This window comes from Balaenoptera borealis (genome assembly GCF_965194805.1).
Source record: "Balaenoptera borealis genome assembly, chromosome: 5".
Lineage (NCBI taxonomy): Eukaryota > Metazoa > Chordata > Mammalia > Artiodactyla > Balaenopteridae > Balaenoptera > Balaenoptera borealis.
Genome location: NC_138862.1, coordinates 104,967,186 through 104,982,266, shown reverse-complemented (window position 1 = coordinate 104,982,266; position 15,081 = coordinate 104,967,186). Strand labels below are relative to the sequence as shown.

Here is a 15,081-nt window from a genome sequence, read left to right as displayed (position 1 = left end):
GCCCTACTGAGAGCCGAGAGCTTTGGGGAAAGGGGTCAGTTCTGGGGAGTGGTCTGGCCAGACACCCAAAGGTGGGTTTGGGAAAACTCAAGAGATGCACAAGGGCCTTAGACACCCTAAGGAGGAAAGAAAACATGGGAGGGGAGAAAACCAGCTTTGTCTGAAGCCAGCACAGACAGAGACCGTGAGTCCCCCTGGCCATGTCACCCTGGTCCATGCAGCTGTTGCCCTTAAGGACAAAACATTTGGTTTTAGCTAGCGTAACTGTGGCTTCCTAGTTTAAGGCAAAGTGCACCTACAATATCGCTGTGAACTGAACGTTTGTGTTCCCTTAAAATTCATACGTTGAAGCCCTGATCCCCAGTGTGACGGTATTAGGAGATGGGGTCTTTAGGAGGTTAGGTCATAAGCATGGAGCCCTCATAGTGGGATTAGTGACCTTATAAGAGACTTGGAGAGATCTCCCCCCAACCTCCATATGAGGACACAGTGACACGGTGGCCTGCTGCAAACCAGGGATAGCTCTCACCAGACACCAGATCCACCAGCACCCTCATCTTGGACCTCCCAACTTCAAGAACTGTGAGAAACACAGGTCTGTTGTTTAAGCTGCCCAGTCTGCAGTATTTTGTTGTAGTAGTCTGAGCTGAGAAAACTTTTAAATAAGTCAGAAAGAGAAAAACAAATACCGTATGCTAACACATATATATGGAACCTAAGAAAAAAAAAGAAAAAGGTCATGAAGAACCTAGGGGCAAGACAGGAATAAAGACGCAGACCTACTAGAGAAGGGACTTGAGGATATGGGGAGGGGGGAAGGGTAAGCTGGGACAAAGTGAGAGAGTGGCATGCACATATGTACACTACCAAACGTAAAATAGATAGCTAGTGGGAAGCAGCCGCATAGCACAGGGAGATCAGCTCGGTGCTTTGTGACCACCTAGAGGGGTGGGATAGGGAGGGTGGGAGGGAGACGCAAGAGGGAGGGGATATGGGGATATATGTATACGTATAGCTGATTCACTTTGTTATACAGCAGAAACTAACACACCACTGTAAAGCAATTATACTCCAATAAAGATGTTAAAAAAAAAAGAAAAAACCCAATGACAATTTTCCAAAAATTGAATTGTATCAACTTTTCGGTTGAAATGTATTTGGTCAGAACAAGTCAAAAACTTTAGTTGCATGTATGTATCTTTGAGTATGATATTAAAATTAGGAGTATAAATTATGACATCAATGTAACATCAGAGACAATACACTCACGTAACCTTTTTCAGAAGCAATAGGAACTAATGCTTACTCCGTGCTTACTAAGTGCCAGGCATGTTTCTACAAGTGTTTACCACAAATGCACAGAATCCTCCCAAAAACCCTAGGAGGAGGTGTTATTACCTTCCCCTTTTTATAGATGAGGAAACTAAAGCAAGAGGCCATAGACACTTATAGGGTAAGTGGCAGGTGCTGGGATCTGAACCCAGGCGGCCTGGCTCTGGCCGATGCACACAGCCACAGTATCCTTTGCCTCTCGTATTAAGGTCACACAGTAACTCATCATAACCATGCAAACAGCATCATAGCTACTTATGCTTCTCCTCTCTCCCTCACTACACTGTGAGAGCTTCAAGTACAGGAAATGTCATGTTATACAAGTATTTGTGTGCTCAGGCCCCAGCACTCAAAAATGGTAGAGAAAGGCAAATCTTCATGGGTTTCCACACGTTTCTCATTTCTTTTCCTAATCTAGGAATACATAAGAAAGTCTTTAGTCTTTAAAAATCAAAGTATTCCCAATTACAAAAAAAAAAGTTAAAAATTATAAAATGCACATGCTTGCTTGGCTCAAAACCATTATACATGCTTAGAATGGGGGAAAATCCAAAATTCATTGAGGCTGTTTTTGTTTTTGGTTTTTTGGCCTAAAACAAAGGTTTATTTCTTGCTTGAGGTACATGCTCATTGCCTATCAGTTGGGGGCTCTGCTCTCATGGTTCTCTTCTGGAACCCAGGCTGATGGAGCATCAGCTGTCATCTGCGGTCATCACTGCAGAGGAAAGGAAGGCTGGAAGGTCTCCACAAGCCTGTTGATTTAAATCATTTACGTGTCTATGGTTTGGCATTATGTGATCCCTTCAGGAGCAAGGTGCCGCCCAAACATCCATCACTGGTGAACTGGAAAGGGGTTTACCTCCCGTTGCAGACATCGTAGATACAAACTCCTGGACGACAGCTCCCAGAGACCCAAGCAGTCATCTTATCAGCTGGTTCCCACGCTGCCCCCGACAGGAGTGGGTCAGGGGTCCAGCAGGGTGCCTCGACGGCCCCTCGTCAGCCCTCAGTAACCCCCCAGCAGAGCAGCTCCACTTCTGAACGCTTTACCAATGCAGGTTCCAGGTGAGATTTCCTTTCACAAAAGGCTCCTACAGCTAAAGAAAGAACAGAACTCAGCCAAGCCCCTCCCCGCAGTTAAGTTTTTATAAGTCACAAAACCATCTTTTAGATTTCTCAACTTGCTTGAAAATAAAACACTGCTATAAATGCATAGATCAGACCCCCTTCTAAAAATGAAACTCGTGCCAAAGGTTACAGCAAACAGCAAGAATGTACTTCTGCAGAATAAAGATAGCAGCCTAACTACAGGCTGTTTAACAAGAAATTTACATCACGGTTTGAATAAATTGGATCTAAATCCTCTGGAGGCTCAAGGCTGGAAGTCCCAGTTAAAAAAGCAGGAAGAACTTCAGAACTTTGCACTCAGAACTCAACCCCAGGGCCTCTGTTTTAGTATCAGCAGCCACAGAGCCATTAACAGAAATGCTCAAGCCCTGGAATGTGGGCTGGAAAAGATGCATTCCCAAGCAGTCTGGAATCCTCACCTTCAGCAAGCAGTGTGCTGCTTCAACCCAAGAAGGACTTCCAGCAACGGCAACAGGCTGGGCCAACCACTGAAAACCACTGTCCTCGTGAGAGCACACTTAAATATCGGCAAATACAGTGGCCTCTTTAGAAAATGGAGTGAAAACACACTTCCACATGATGAAGCAGGGAAGAAAGGTTGTCCCCTAAAGCAATCCAAAAAAATAACAAAATGTGCCCCCAATATGCAGAAAAATCCTGTTACAGAGATGCACAAGTAAGGAACTAATTATGAATCCACCTGGTTTTACATAAAAACATACCTCCCCATCCACAGGGTGGGGGGGAGACACACTCTAAATCATTCCTGGAGTGAGAAGGGTTAGGGCATGTGCAGGTTCTCCTGAATCTGTGCAAACTCCTGGGTTAGTTTACCCTGGTTTACACTCACTCGGCCTCAGTCCAAGAACTGGGGCTGGGAGCAAAACCAACTAACGTCCAAACAGCCAAGATAATAGCAACCAAGGAATATGATGCTTTAAAAAGTAATTTGTCAGTGAATAATAATACAAAGAAGACATATTAGCACTGTACAAATGCAGATTTATTGTCCTTCCCTTTATCCATAGTAGGAAAAAGGTTGGAAATTGCTAGGAAAGCAGCTTATATACAAAGCACTTCTGAAATTATGCTTTTCTTTGGAAAACAACTTATAAAAAATAATAAACGTTTAAAAAATTCAAGTCCTTTAAGTATTTTACACTTCTGAATGTTAAAACTCCATGTGTTTCCTAAAATATAGAACAATTAAAAAAAAACTCATAAAGTGACATTGATTTAAATTCCACAGAATCCCTGACATTAGAAATACGTTCTTCCCTATAAAGTCAATTTGTTCTTCACAGGCAATGCTATAGTTAAAGTGTGTTTCTCTAATTCATTGAGATTGAATTTACTCTCCAGCTAATGTCTACAGGAGACTAATGGTAATTTATAGTTTCTTCAAATAAGTTAACAAAACATATCCAAAATGTTAATCACCACATGCATGATTCTGGGAGAGTGACAGTATCTATACATAAAAAAAAAAAAAAGATTTCACCCATTAACAAGAGCCAATATGGCCCATGATTCCCTGGGGCAAGTCCTCCTCGAGAAGAGATGACAGTTTTCCCTTGGTCCTGGCTAAGGCTATTTCTGAGTGGCATTCCTGTGCTCCCCACCCACCAACCCTCCCCAAAGTAAAGGACCCAGGGGCCAAAGTCAAGAAATGTAGTGTTTGGCCTGGTGATTTCGGAAGGTTGATGAAACCTGCAGGGACTCTGAAGACGGACCCAGCTGCACTTGCCCAGTGAGATGAGGCAATCACCTCTGAGGGTTTGCACCAGCACTGATGGGGAGAGGATTACATTCCTTTCTAATCACCCTAGGACCAGGTAACATGATTGGTTTAATGGTCTAACAGACCACTAGCCAGACTGGTTAGTAATGTGAGACATGGAAATCACACCCCACATAAAAAGACATATTGTACCTGGAGGCACATAAGTGTCTGACTGCGTGGGAGCTAAAAGAATAGGAACCTCTCTTTATTATTAATGTCATTAGGAAAAAAACTAAAAGAAATTGGTGCCGTTTAAGTACTCCAACACTTAACCGCTAAAAATGTTTCAAACACTTGATATATATTTCATAGTTCACAGACTCCAAAAGGAAAACTATCGCATTTCTCACCTGACTGCGTTGGGTCATTTTAAGCACCCTTTGTAAGTGTATTTGTTTGGGTGGGGAAGCGGGTGGGAGGGTGTGAGTGGGAGGTACAAAAAAAAAAAAAAAAATCTTGATATTGCAGAGGTTTTTTTCTTCCTCAAGGTTTCCAAATATTTCATTCCCTCTGCCCCTGAATAATGTGAGCTGTGGGCAGCCTGTGAAAGGAGCTGCTTCCACAGGCTGTGCAGCTCTAGGTTCCGGAGTCCACACCCAATTACCACGGCGAGGGTCTTTGCAGGTAAAAGTTCCTGAAGCTTCCTTTTCCAGCTCATCTTCCAAACTTCACGTTTCCTGTAAGAAACCTAACAAAACAGAGAAATGAATTCAGAGATTCATTGTTGGGGGGGAAAGGGCACATGCTTTTAAAGAAAGTTGCTTGTCCATTTCAAAAAAGAATTCCTGGGAGTGGCTGGGTTTTCCTGAGCTGAAGATAAACCAGTGCAATTTTTTAAGGTTGTAGTTACAAGATACTAAAATGTCCTGATAAAAAAACAAAATTCAGCCAATTAACCAGACATTTTGGCTACATGAGGGCATAAAACACTGGTAAATTTTTGGCTTTTTGTTTGTTTGTTTTTAACTCACAGAAGATTTTTCTCCTATTTAATGAGGGAAATGGACTAAGAAGCTTTTATGATCCCCTTCACTGCTAAAAAATGTCACAAACCCTGGTATAGCTTTGTGTCAGCAAGTCAAGCGTCTAGTGAGGTCAACAGCAGATAAAAACAAAACAAAAAATAACAACCCATTCTACAGAATTTGTGAGATAGTCAGATTTCCAAGCCTTCCTTTGATGGAAGAGGCTGTGATTATTTCCTTATCACAGCACAGAGGCCAGACTGTCAACAGGCAGAAGTGCTTAAATGCAAATAAGGAGATTTCCACATGTGGGCCTCAGTGACTTACATAATTTCAACATACCCATGAAAAAGAATGAAAAATTTGATATTGAAAAACTGGCTCTTCTATTTGCTTGCAGCTTTTGCATCCAAACTATGGTGGGGGAGTTCAGAAAGCTTGCCCACCACACCTGACAGCATCCTGAAAGTTCGCCCCAGACTCTTACTTTTCATATAAGCTTTTGGGGAGCTGACACACTTTTACATTCTTTAAGGAATAAAAAGTCCAAATAAAAACCTCTCTCTGATTTGCTGAGGCTTCTGAGAAGTAACACCACATTTGTTAATCATGGTAACAATATATAATAATCAAAGTTGTGAATTGGTTTGACCTTGATTCTAACAATGTGCTAAGTAAGTCAAGCCACAGAAAAAGAAGTGCTTAGAACAAAGGAAGGAACCCTGTGGTTTTCTGGATTGAGACCAGAAACAACTCCCTTTAGCTCTCTCTTGGGTTCTGCTCTTTCCCTTCCCTTCTTTGCTGCTGGAGGTTCACTAGTGCCACGCAGTGGCCTCCTGGAGCACTGCTTCAGCACCACAGAAAGCCTAGAAGAATCAATGAATGCTACCAGTCAGGTCCCTGCCTGAGCCTCACTACCTGCCTGGAGTTTACACGCATTACCTCTTTTCGTTATCACACCAGACCCAGGACATTGGGGTTTTGCATCCATTTGACAGATGGGAACACAGAGGTTTAAAATCAGGTAAGGAATTTGCTTAGTCATGGATATATCGCACAACACAGGGAATACAGCCAGTAGTTTATAACTATAAATGGAGTATAACCTGGAAAAACTGTGAATCACTATATTGCACACCTGTGACATATAATATTATATATCAACTATACTTCAATTTAAAAAAAAAATTTTGCCTTGTCACAAACCTAGCCAGCACTTGAGATGGGATTTGAACACTTCCTCTGACTCCATACACGAGTCACCTTTACTTAGATTATGGCAGCCCACATGCTTACTGCTACAGCATTTGCACAGTTCTCTAAACCCGAGCTTATAAATACACAAGCAACACAATCTATAATAGAAATTTGCTATTTGCAAAGACACAGCTTGATTTCAAGTAAATGACTAAGATAACTTCCTACTTACCTTTCAGCACATCTTGGACTTCAACTGAATTGACATTTTTTAAGCAGTTCCATAAATTCTGAGCTGTGGCGTTACTCTGCTCCTTTTCTTGCCACTTCTTCAGCATCCTAAACTTATTGATCGTGACATCTTCTTTCTTCTCCAGGATAGCATCAATATCGCTAATCTTCAACTTCAAGTTGGCAATGGCAATCTTTACCCACTCCTTCCCCAACTTCTCAGCAAGGTTAATCAACTGAGTGTCTGTTAACAAGGTTTTAGTCTTCACTCCATCTAAAAGCACATGAAGAATTCAGTTGTTCCTCTAAACACTTCATTTATAGCCATTTACAATGAAAATGTATTCTCTTTATATAAAAAAAGAAACCATGATTCGAAACTTTAATAACTGCTTTTAAAATATATTTAAGTGTCAAAAAAATCCCTGCTTTCCCAACTATTTTAAGGACCAAAGGGAACAATTTCATACAACATTAAACTGGGGTATAATGCTCACATGATAATTCAATAATTCAGGGAATGAAATTGTTTTATAAAGCAGCACAAATTAGGTTGGAGTAAAAAAAAAAAAAAAAATCAGGCACCAAAAATAATTTATGTGGCTCAAAAAGAAAAATATACAGCTTTTGCCCTTGCCCAGCTCTGCATCTTCATCTAAGTTTTAACACCACATACAAAATGCTACCTTTAGTGGTCAATAAAGAGAACAGCAAGAGATATGAATTGCAGTCTCCATTCCACCACCTCCTGGCATTAGGGGAAAGAGCACATTCCACAGAAAAGCCAGGGGATGGTATCTGTAATATCTGTTGCTCACTAAGAAACAGTGTCATAATCTTGGAAGGGTATATGTTTGCCAATGGAAACCACTGGCCCCATAAAAAATATCAGCCCGAGCAGTAAGGTGGATTTTCTACATTCCCACTTTTCAGCTGGTTGTGCTACAGTGCAGCAAAGCTCATGGGGTACAGAGTCTCGGTTAAGGATCCTCAAGGCCTTACAAACACTGGAGGTGACATTAGAAGGGAATAAGAGGGAGGAAGAATCCTTCCTGCCCCTCCTCCAGGACTGTAACGCTTTCACTCATCTACAGCCAACAATCTATTACAGTGAACCTAACGTTTGTATTGGACCCTAACCCACTTCAGTTTCCTCTCTAACGTTCTAGACTGAAGAATGGGTTCTAAAGGATGGCCCCTGCCCCCTAGTGGTCTCCTGATACACGGGAGTGTGCTCCTACCTCTCAAACTGCTACAGTGAAAACTGCACAGGGAATCTGTCAAAAATGTAAGTTCTCAGGACCATCCCCAAACCCCCCAAAATGTTATGTGGCAGCCTGAATGGGAGGGGAGTTTGGGGGGAGAACGGATACATGTTATATGTATGGCTGAGCCCTCGGCTGTGCACCTGAAACTATCACAACATTGTTCACTGGCTGTACTCCAATATAAAATAAAAAGTTTTTAAAAAAAAAGTAAATCTTATTAATTTATTCGCTACTACATGGTCAACTCTAAAAAGGTTGGAAATCTTAACCTTTCTAGGTAGTATTTGATCATTTTAATTCTATTTCTAGTTACTTGCTGTTGGAGCTAATTTTAAATAGCCAAATAATTGCAAGAAAAAAACTTTTCCTATATATCAATTTAATATAAAATTGTTTCCCATTCAGTTACAAATGAGTAAGTTCTGAGGATCTAATATATAGCATAGTGACTATAGTTAATAATACTGTGTTGTACACTTGAAATTTACTAAGAGAGTAGGTCTTATGCATTCTCACTACCACCAAAAAAAAAAAAAAAAGCTATGTGAGATGATAGATGTGCTAATTAACTTGATTGGTAAATATTTCACAATATATGCATACATCAAAACATCACGTTGTGTACTTCAAGTATATACAATTTTGTCAATTATATCTCTATAAAACTGGAAATATATTGTATCCCAATTTGGTTAGCTTTTAAAATAACTCCAGAGCCTCATTTTGATGTTCATTAAATAGAAATAATAAACGTTTCTCTAGTGACATACAGTAAAATCAGACATATGTCATCCTCACAACCTCTTGCTCTAGCAAGTAAAGAATAGCTTATTTTAGTCTATAGAGAGTTTATCTGCTTTTAGAGATTCATACCTTCTTACAATAGTAAAATAAAAGGTATTTTGATGAAAGGGTTAATCTGGGGAGTTACATGAGGCCCCCAAAGCCTTGAGATCTTGTCTCATATAATTTGAGTCTGGGTTTTTTAACTTAAATTTGTGAATTCCGGCTGGACTTGAATTTTGAGGTACATACTCCATCTTCTGGCTCCTTGGAGTATTGTTTTTAAATGTTTAAATCTCTACTGTATTTTCACAACTATCAAGCCTTGGTCTCTGCCATTTAATTGGAAGAAATTAAGTTGACCTTTGTCTCCAATAACTGAGCTGGCGGCTCCTTCCCCCAAAAGTAGCTAATAACTTAGAGGCCAATGAATGCACACATGGACATTCACTATTTACTCCTTCAATGAATATTCATTATCTTCTACATAAAAGGCTGCAGGCTCAGTGTTATGGGAAAATGCACAGATGGACAAGCCACGGCCCCTGTCCCTACGGGCTGCAGGAGCTTCCCCTGGCCCTCCATTCTACTTTCACCGAGTGAAGGGGAGGAGTGGGCAGTCAAGCTGGAAAAGTAAGCTGGGGCAGACCAAGAAGGACCCTTATCCAGCCCTAAGGAGCTGGGACACAGGGGGCAAGTATCTGGGAGGGCACGCACACCTAGGAGGTGGCTCCAGGAGGACTGACCCAAAAAGCACATGTGTTGCATGAAAGTCAATAGGGGAGACGAGGGAAAACAACTGATAGCCACGGGTGACATTTTTACAAACCTGAAGTGTCAATCTGCTTCATTCTTTTATCATAGACCACCTCATCAGGTAAGCTGCTACTCATTTTTCGTCTCCTATTACCTTTAAAAAACAACAACAACAAAAAATTGGCTTTCCCTTAGGGTTCTTATTGTCTATCCATCTTCAAACTAGAGTTCTTTTTAAAAAAATCATCACTGAGATAGAAACAAATTGAAAATGGATTCAAAGGTCATTCAGATGATTAAGAGTTACGGAACACTGAACAGATCCTTAACGTTACCGTATTTGCACAGCAGAATTAAAATTCTAGTGGATGGCAGGAACAGACGAGTCTAATGCCCAGTTACGAGCACTTACCACTTGTGCCGCTTTTCGAAACGTTCGGGTTCTGATCATGCTGAACCCAGTCACCTGTTAAAGTACAATAAGCAGCAATTGGAAAAAGTGGTTTTGAAACTGGAAGTAAAGCAATCGATTTATGAAAGCACCTGAAACCCGAGGGTCTTGGCAATCTCTCTAAAGTTCAAATATGAGTTTGGGGTTTTAACTTGGTATGTATGCAAATGCACTGGGCTTGAACTCTTGAGATAAATAACAAGTACTCCTTCCAACACGTCTTGCGGGACAAGTGTTTCCCAAACTTCAGTCATCCGCACACCACTGTCATGATATCTGCCATACCCATCTGCCAGGTGAAATGTCATTCGCTCCGTATTTCTTTAAATCTAGAATGACCGTAAATAGAACACTGGCATCATGTGCCATACAGAGAAGGAAGCCATAAAAATAAACATCTTTAAATTTTAACTGTATTTATATGTACTCCACGTAAAAGAATCTCATATATGTATTATCATTCTGTACTTGAGGGGTGCTTTCTGGACACTCCACCTGTGATTCGACACCACCTGCCCCATGTGAAATTCAGCCCCTGCTCTAACCGATGCCTATGTGTCAGGCAGGCCTTCCGCAGGTTCCTTTAGTGAAGATGCCTAATAGTGATGGGCAATTTCAGTTCATTGTTAGCTTAGGCCGCCAAAATAATGGAGACCAGAACCATCTTACAGTGCAGAATATTATTAAGTAAGTTTAAAAAAAGAAGTCTTAAAAAGTGGTCTTTAAAATTGCCAAGAGGCTTAGTCTAGAAGAACATCTGTCATTCAGGTTGCTACATGTTAAATACCTTTATTCCTGTGGCATTTGCTGTGATTAAAAAGTAACGTATTTCGGGTTCATTTATTTGAGCATATTAATGAATACCGAGCAAAAATACTACAATCCCCAATACACAGTCCCAACTAGGACTCTCCCCAGCTAAGTAATTGTAGTTTGGATAAAAGGGCCTGTTTCAAACTGGCTAACTTAAGGGTATAATATTGAGAACAGGAGTCACACCTATAGAAAAGCTTCCTGCTTAAACTAGCACAGAATTCCAAGCTGATTAGACTGGGTTTCGTTTCTGGAGTATAAAGACATGAGAGCAAATATGGACTCTGTGCACCCACTGACTCTGGGGATTTGGACGGTGGGTGCCTGAGAAGCAGAGCCAGCACTTCTGCCCAGGAGCTGGGGCCTCTGTTTCTCTTAATCGAATGTTTTAATATTACAGTGATGGGACAGACAACTACTCTATTTGCTTTTCCACCCAGGCCACCTGCCCCCCCTCAACCCCCAAACAGAGTTTTAGTTCAAGATACAAAACACTCACACTCTCTCAGTTTTGCTTTCCATACAATTTCCTCGGAATCCATTTCAACCAAAAGTAACTTAAACTCCGCTGGTTGCTCCAAATACACTTCACTATAACTTTTCAATTTTAAAAGTGAACCATCCACAAATTCAATTTCCTTTAAAAAAAAAAAAAAAAACACGTGATTTTCTGAAATTTAAAAGTTGCGTTAATTAACAACATAAAATGTCAGATAAGGAATAATGGCAATGAGAAGGGTTAGTGCTTGAAGGCTCACTGAAATTTCGACCTTGGAAATCCCACTCCTTAATCATATATCCTCTCACTCTCCTGCTCCTAGCCCCTCCTTACTCGTACTCCAAACTGCTTTCCCACCTCATGGAAGCTTCTAGTCCTGTGGCCCTAGTTTTCTGAAGTGTAACTTTTCAGCCTTTCCTGATTCCAACATTTCATCTTTCCCAAATGGAACCTGTGTTCACCCATCAGCCGCCCTATCCCAGGTGCTTTTAAACTCCTCACCATCCTTTTCCTAGATCATTCTCCAATCTGCGGTTGATTCCGCATTTACAGAACTATGTGCAGTGTCTTATCCACATGTCCTCATTGAACACCGCCGTCCCCCAACAAATCCTCGTATCGCTATTTTATGGATAAAGATTCCCAGAGAAGCGAATGAACTTGCCCAGGTCCACACCTAGGAAGTGACGGAACTGGAATTTGAATCCACACCTCGTGGCTCCAGAGTGTGAGCTCTTAACCACTACACAGACTGCCTCCTGCCTTCCCCCTCCTCTGCTCCTCTCCAGGCTGGCTAGCAAGGCTGGCGGGAGAAATACATCTTTTAAAAAATATCAGTGACCTGCACGGGGCGTCACCATCACAACCTGTCCCCCTCCCTCTCCGTTCCAAGTCACTAGTATGATCTTCACAACCTTCTAAGGGGTCAGTCACCTGGGCCTACAAAGCTGAGACAGCGCCCTCCCCGGGCCCTACTCCTCCTAAATCCCTCCACGTTCAGCTTCTCCAGAACTATCCTGGGGCCTCCAGCCCACCTGCACATCCCCGCCCCCTCACCTAGACACCTGCGGCCCCTCTTCCGGGAGAGCTTCGGAAAGCTCATCTCTTCCAGGGAATCCCTCACCCTTCAAACCCAGAACAAACATCACCCACGTGAAAAGCATTCCTGGAGACCCACTGCACTTCGCACCCATCTCTATAGTAACACATTATGTTAAAATTATTTCTTTTCATGAATGGAGTATTTCTATCACTTTGAGGGAAAAGACTGTGACTTGTTTTTCAATTCTTAGCTCTTATCTCAACCTGACTGGTAATAGGCACTTCTGATCAATGTCAGTTAAGCAAATCATTAATGGTATAAAACTAGTAAGAACACCTTATATTTACACAGTTTGATAACTTTCAGAGTGCTCCCAAACCATTACTTGGTATGATCCTTACAGCAATCCTGGGAGATTATCCCCATTTTATTGGCCAGAAGTGTGGTTAACAGAACGTAGACTATTTAAAGCCCTCCAGCTATCAACATCTTTTGTAAGAATGAACTCCTGGGACCCCCTCAGTGTCTTCCTGGGCACATCCATCCATTCAATATGTATTATTCCCTCTCCTAGTGGTTCTTAAACGTGGCAGCACATTATAGTCACCTTGGGAGCTTTAATAAGCCCAATGCCCAGGCCATGCCCAGACCAATTAAGTCAGCATCTCTGGAGGTGGGACCCAGGCCATGGAATGTTTTTAAAGCTCCTCAGGGAATTTCACTATGCAGCAAAGGCCAAGAATCACTGCTCTAAGCACACCCTTCTAATTTAATTCCACTTCCCAGACAAGGCTGCAGTTTGCTTCTCGTGATTGTTTTGATGTACCATCTGCCAGGGCTTGATCAGCTTAGAAGGGCTGAGAATCAGCCTCTCAGATCCCTGTGTGGGGACAGTGGCTTTAGAGGTTAAGGGCAGTCGGGGCCCTGGGCGAGCCCTCCAGCGCCCAGGTGTGTGCAGATCGCCCACCTGCTTTGCACATTAGTTTCCTCAGCCATGTTGTTGTAAGGCTCAAATGGTTCAAAGGGTGTGGAGAGACGCTTTGAAACTGGAAAGGAAGGAAGGTTATAGAAGACTGACTGACCAACCTGACTGCTTCTACAGGGCACGAGGCCCCTAATAATATGATAAAACAGTACAACATGGACCACTGCCATTAGCTCTCTTGCCTCACATTTTAATTTAATGGAATCAAAACATGTGTTCAACTTTTCATAAACTATAAAACAAACAAACAAACAAACAAAAGGAGGTGTACAAAAGGAATTTCCATGCAGCCGTCCAGACTAGAGAAGCTGTGGCATATGCTCAGAGCACATAATGAAAATAAGTTTTAAAAATAAACTAAGTCATTTCCAAGAAACCAAGATCACTTACAAATGTCATGGTGTGTACAGTGAATAGTTCAAATCTAACAACAGTTTGTCCTCATAACTATTTTTCAAATGCCTTCCAGTAAGAAAAGCCCAATATCCCTTGCTAACATTGTTTGAAGAATTTAATTTAAAATGCAAGAACGTTTAAAACCTTTTTAAAGGGAAAGAGATTGGATAGTCTATTTTTCCAATGATTGCAGATAAATCCTGAAATTCAACTGCATTTTTGGAATAAACAACAAGTTTAGCAAAACAACTGCCTTCTTAGAAACTGGGAAATAAAAAAGGAAAACAAAATGCATTAATTTGAATATCTTCAAAACACCATATCTAAGAAATATACATCCTTGCTACTACTCCAAGGTGGTTTTTAAAATATCTACCTCGGGGGTGATTTCAGCTTCTGGCTCACTGATCAGCCTGTACTTCTTCCCATTCTGCAACAACTTCTGGCAAACGGGAGGCTTGTCGATTTTCATGAATTTCTTAGAGGAGTGCTTTACAGATTTGGAAATATCCTAAAGGAGGAAATAGGTTTTGGTTTTGAAATCCATCAGCAACAACTGTCAGAGACCTAAGAGCCAGGCTGTGCATGTGCCAGCTGCATTATCTTCACTTCCTCCTACAGAATGACAGCGGGGGAGTAGCTTTCACAGTGCTCACAAGGGAAAAAAGCCACAGAGGCTGAGTCGCCTTTGATCTGCACTTCCGGCACCCAGATCGTCAAACATCTTCCTGCAAAAGCACTACAGCCAAAAGCAACACTTATACCCTGTGTGGCACCAAAAATCTGCTTCTGAAGAATCTGAGAAAATTAAATTAGCGCTAGCATTACACATTTGTATTACTAACTACATGCCCGTCGTGTGAACAGAAAGCAACTATTTTCCTGTACATGGTTCCAGCCTACTCAGAGCTTGTTTCCATCCTTATTTTCACAACTATCCCTTTGACATGGCCCTAGAGGGGACACTGATTTTATATGTAATGTTCGAATGCCCCCAAGAGGTTAATGTAACCTTTGGCCCAAGTTCCCTTGGTAAAGCAGCTGTAGACCCGAACATGAAATTTAGGTTTCCTGAGGCAGAGTTCAAGGAAATCTTTTCCTACGTAGGAAAAAAATCAACCCAAGAAGAAAGGTGTAAAAATAAAACATCAGCCAGGAAGGACATCCTGCCTTATGCATGCCACACTCCCCATTGTTCTGGTGGCATCCTTCTCTACATTTGCTGATACAATCAGCTCCCTACCCCAGCTTCCCAGGAAGTGTGGAATAACGCTTTTAATTAGTTGATTTTACTTTAAAAAAATATAAAGTTCATCAAATAATAGTACTTATTCCAAATCTATGCTAATTATACTTTTGTTTTTAACTTTTTATTTTATATTGGAGTAGAGCCGATTAACAATGTTGTGAAAGTTTCAGGTGCCCAGCAAAGCGACTCAGCCATACATATAC

At 41.4% G+C, this 15,081-nt stretch overlaps 1 protein-coding gene across 2 annotated transcripts in view; it reads right to left on the bottom strand.

Moving 5' to 3' along the window:
- Window positions 1-3,441: 3,441 nt before the first annotated feature.
- Window positions 3,442-15,081, bottom strand: part of LOC309629696 (NACHT, LRR and PYD domains-containing protein 1b allele 3-like) — a 36,828-nt gene continuing 25,188 nt past the window's right edge. Inside the window, exons 12-17 of one of the 2 annotated variants that reach the window (XM_082394094.1) lie at window positions 14,006-14,140; window positions 11,207-11,345; window positions 9,856-9,909; window positions 9,517-9,597; window positions 6,638-6,910; window positions 3,442-4,931 (exon numbers count right to left, since the gene is read on the bottom strand). In XM_082394094.1, the coding sequence (XP_082250220.1) occupies window positions 4,912-4,931; window positions 6,638-6,910; window positions 9,517-9,597; window positions 9,856-9,909; window positions 11,207-11,345; window positions 14,006-14,140 (702 nt within the window). In that variant the 3' untranslated portion in view covers window positions 3,442-4,911. The remainder of the gene's footprint in view (window positions 4,932-6,637; window positions 6,911-9,516; window positions 9,598-9,855; window positions 9,910-11,206; window positions 11,346-14,005; window positions 14,141-15,081) is intronic. The other variant, XM_082394095.1, reaches the window with a different exon arrangement.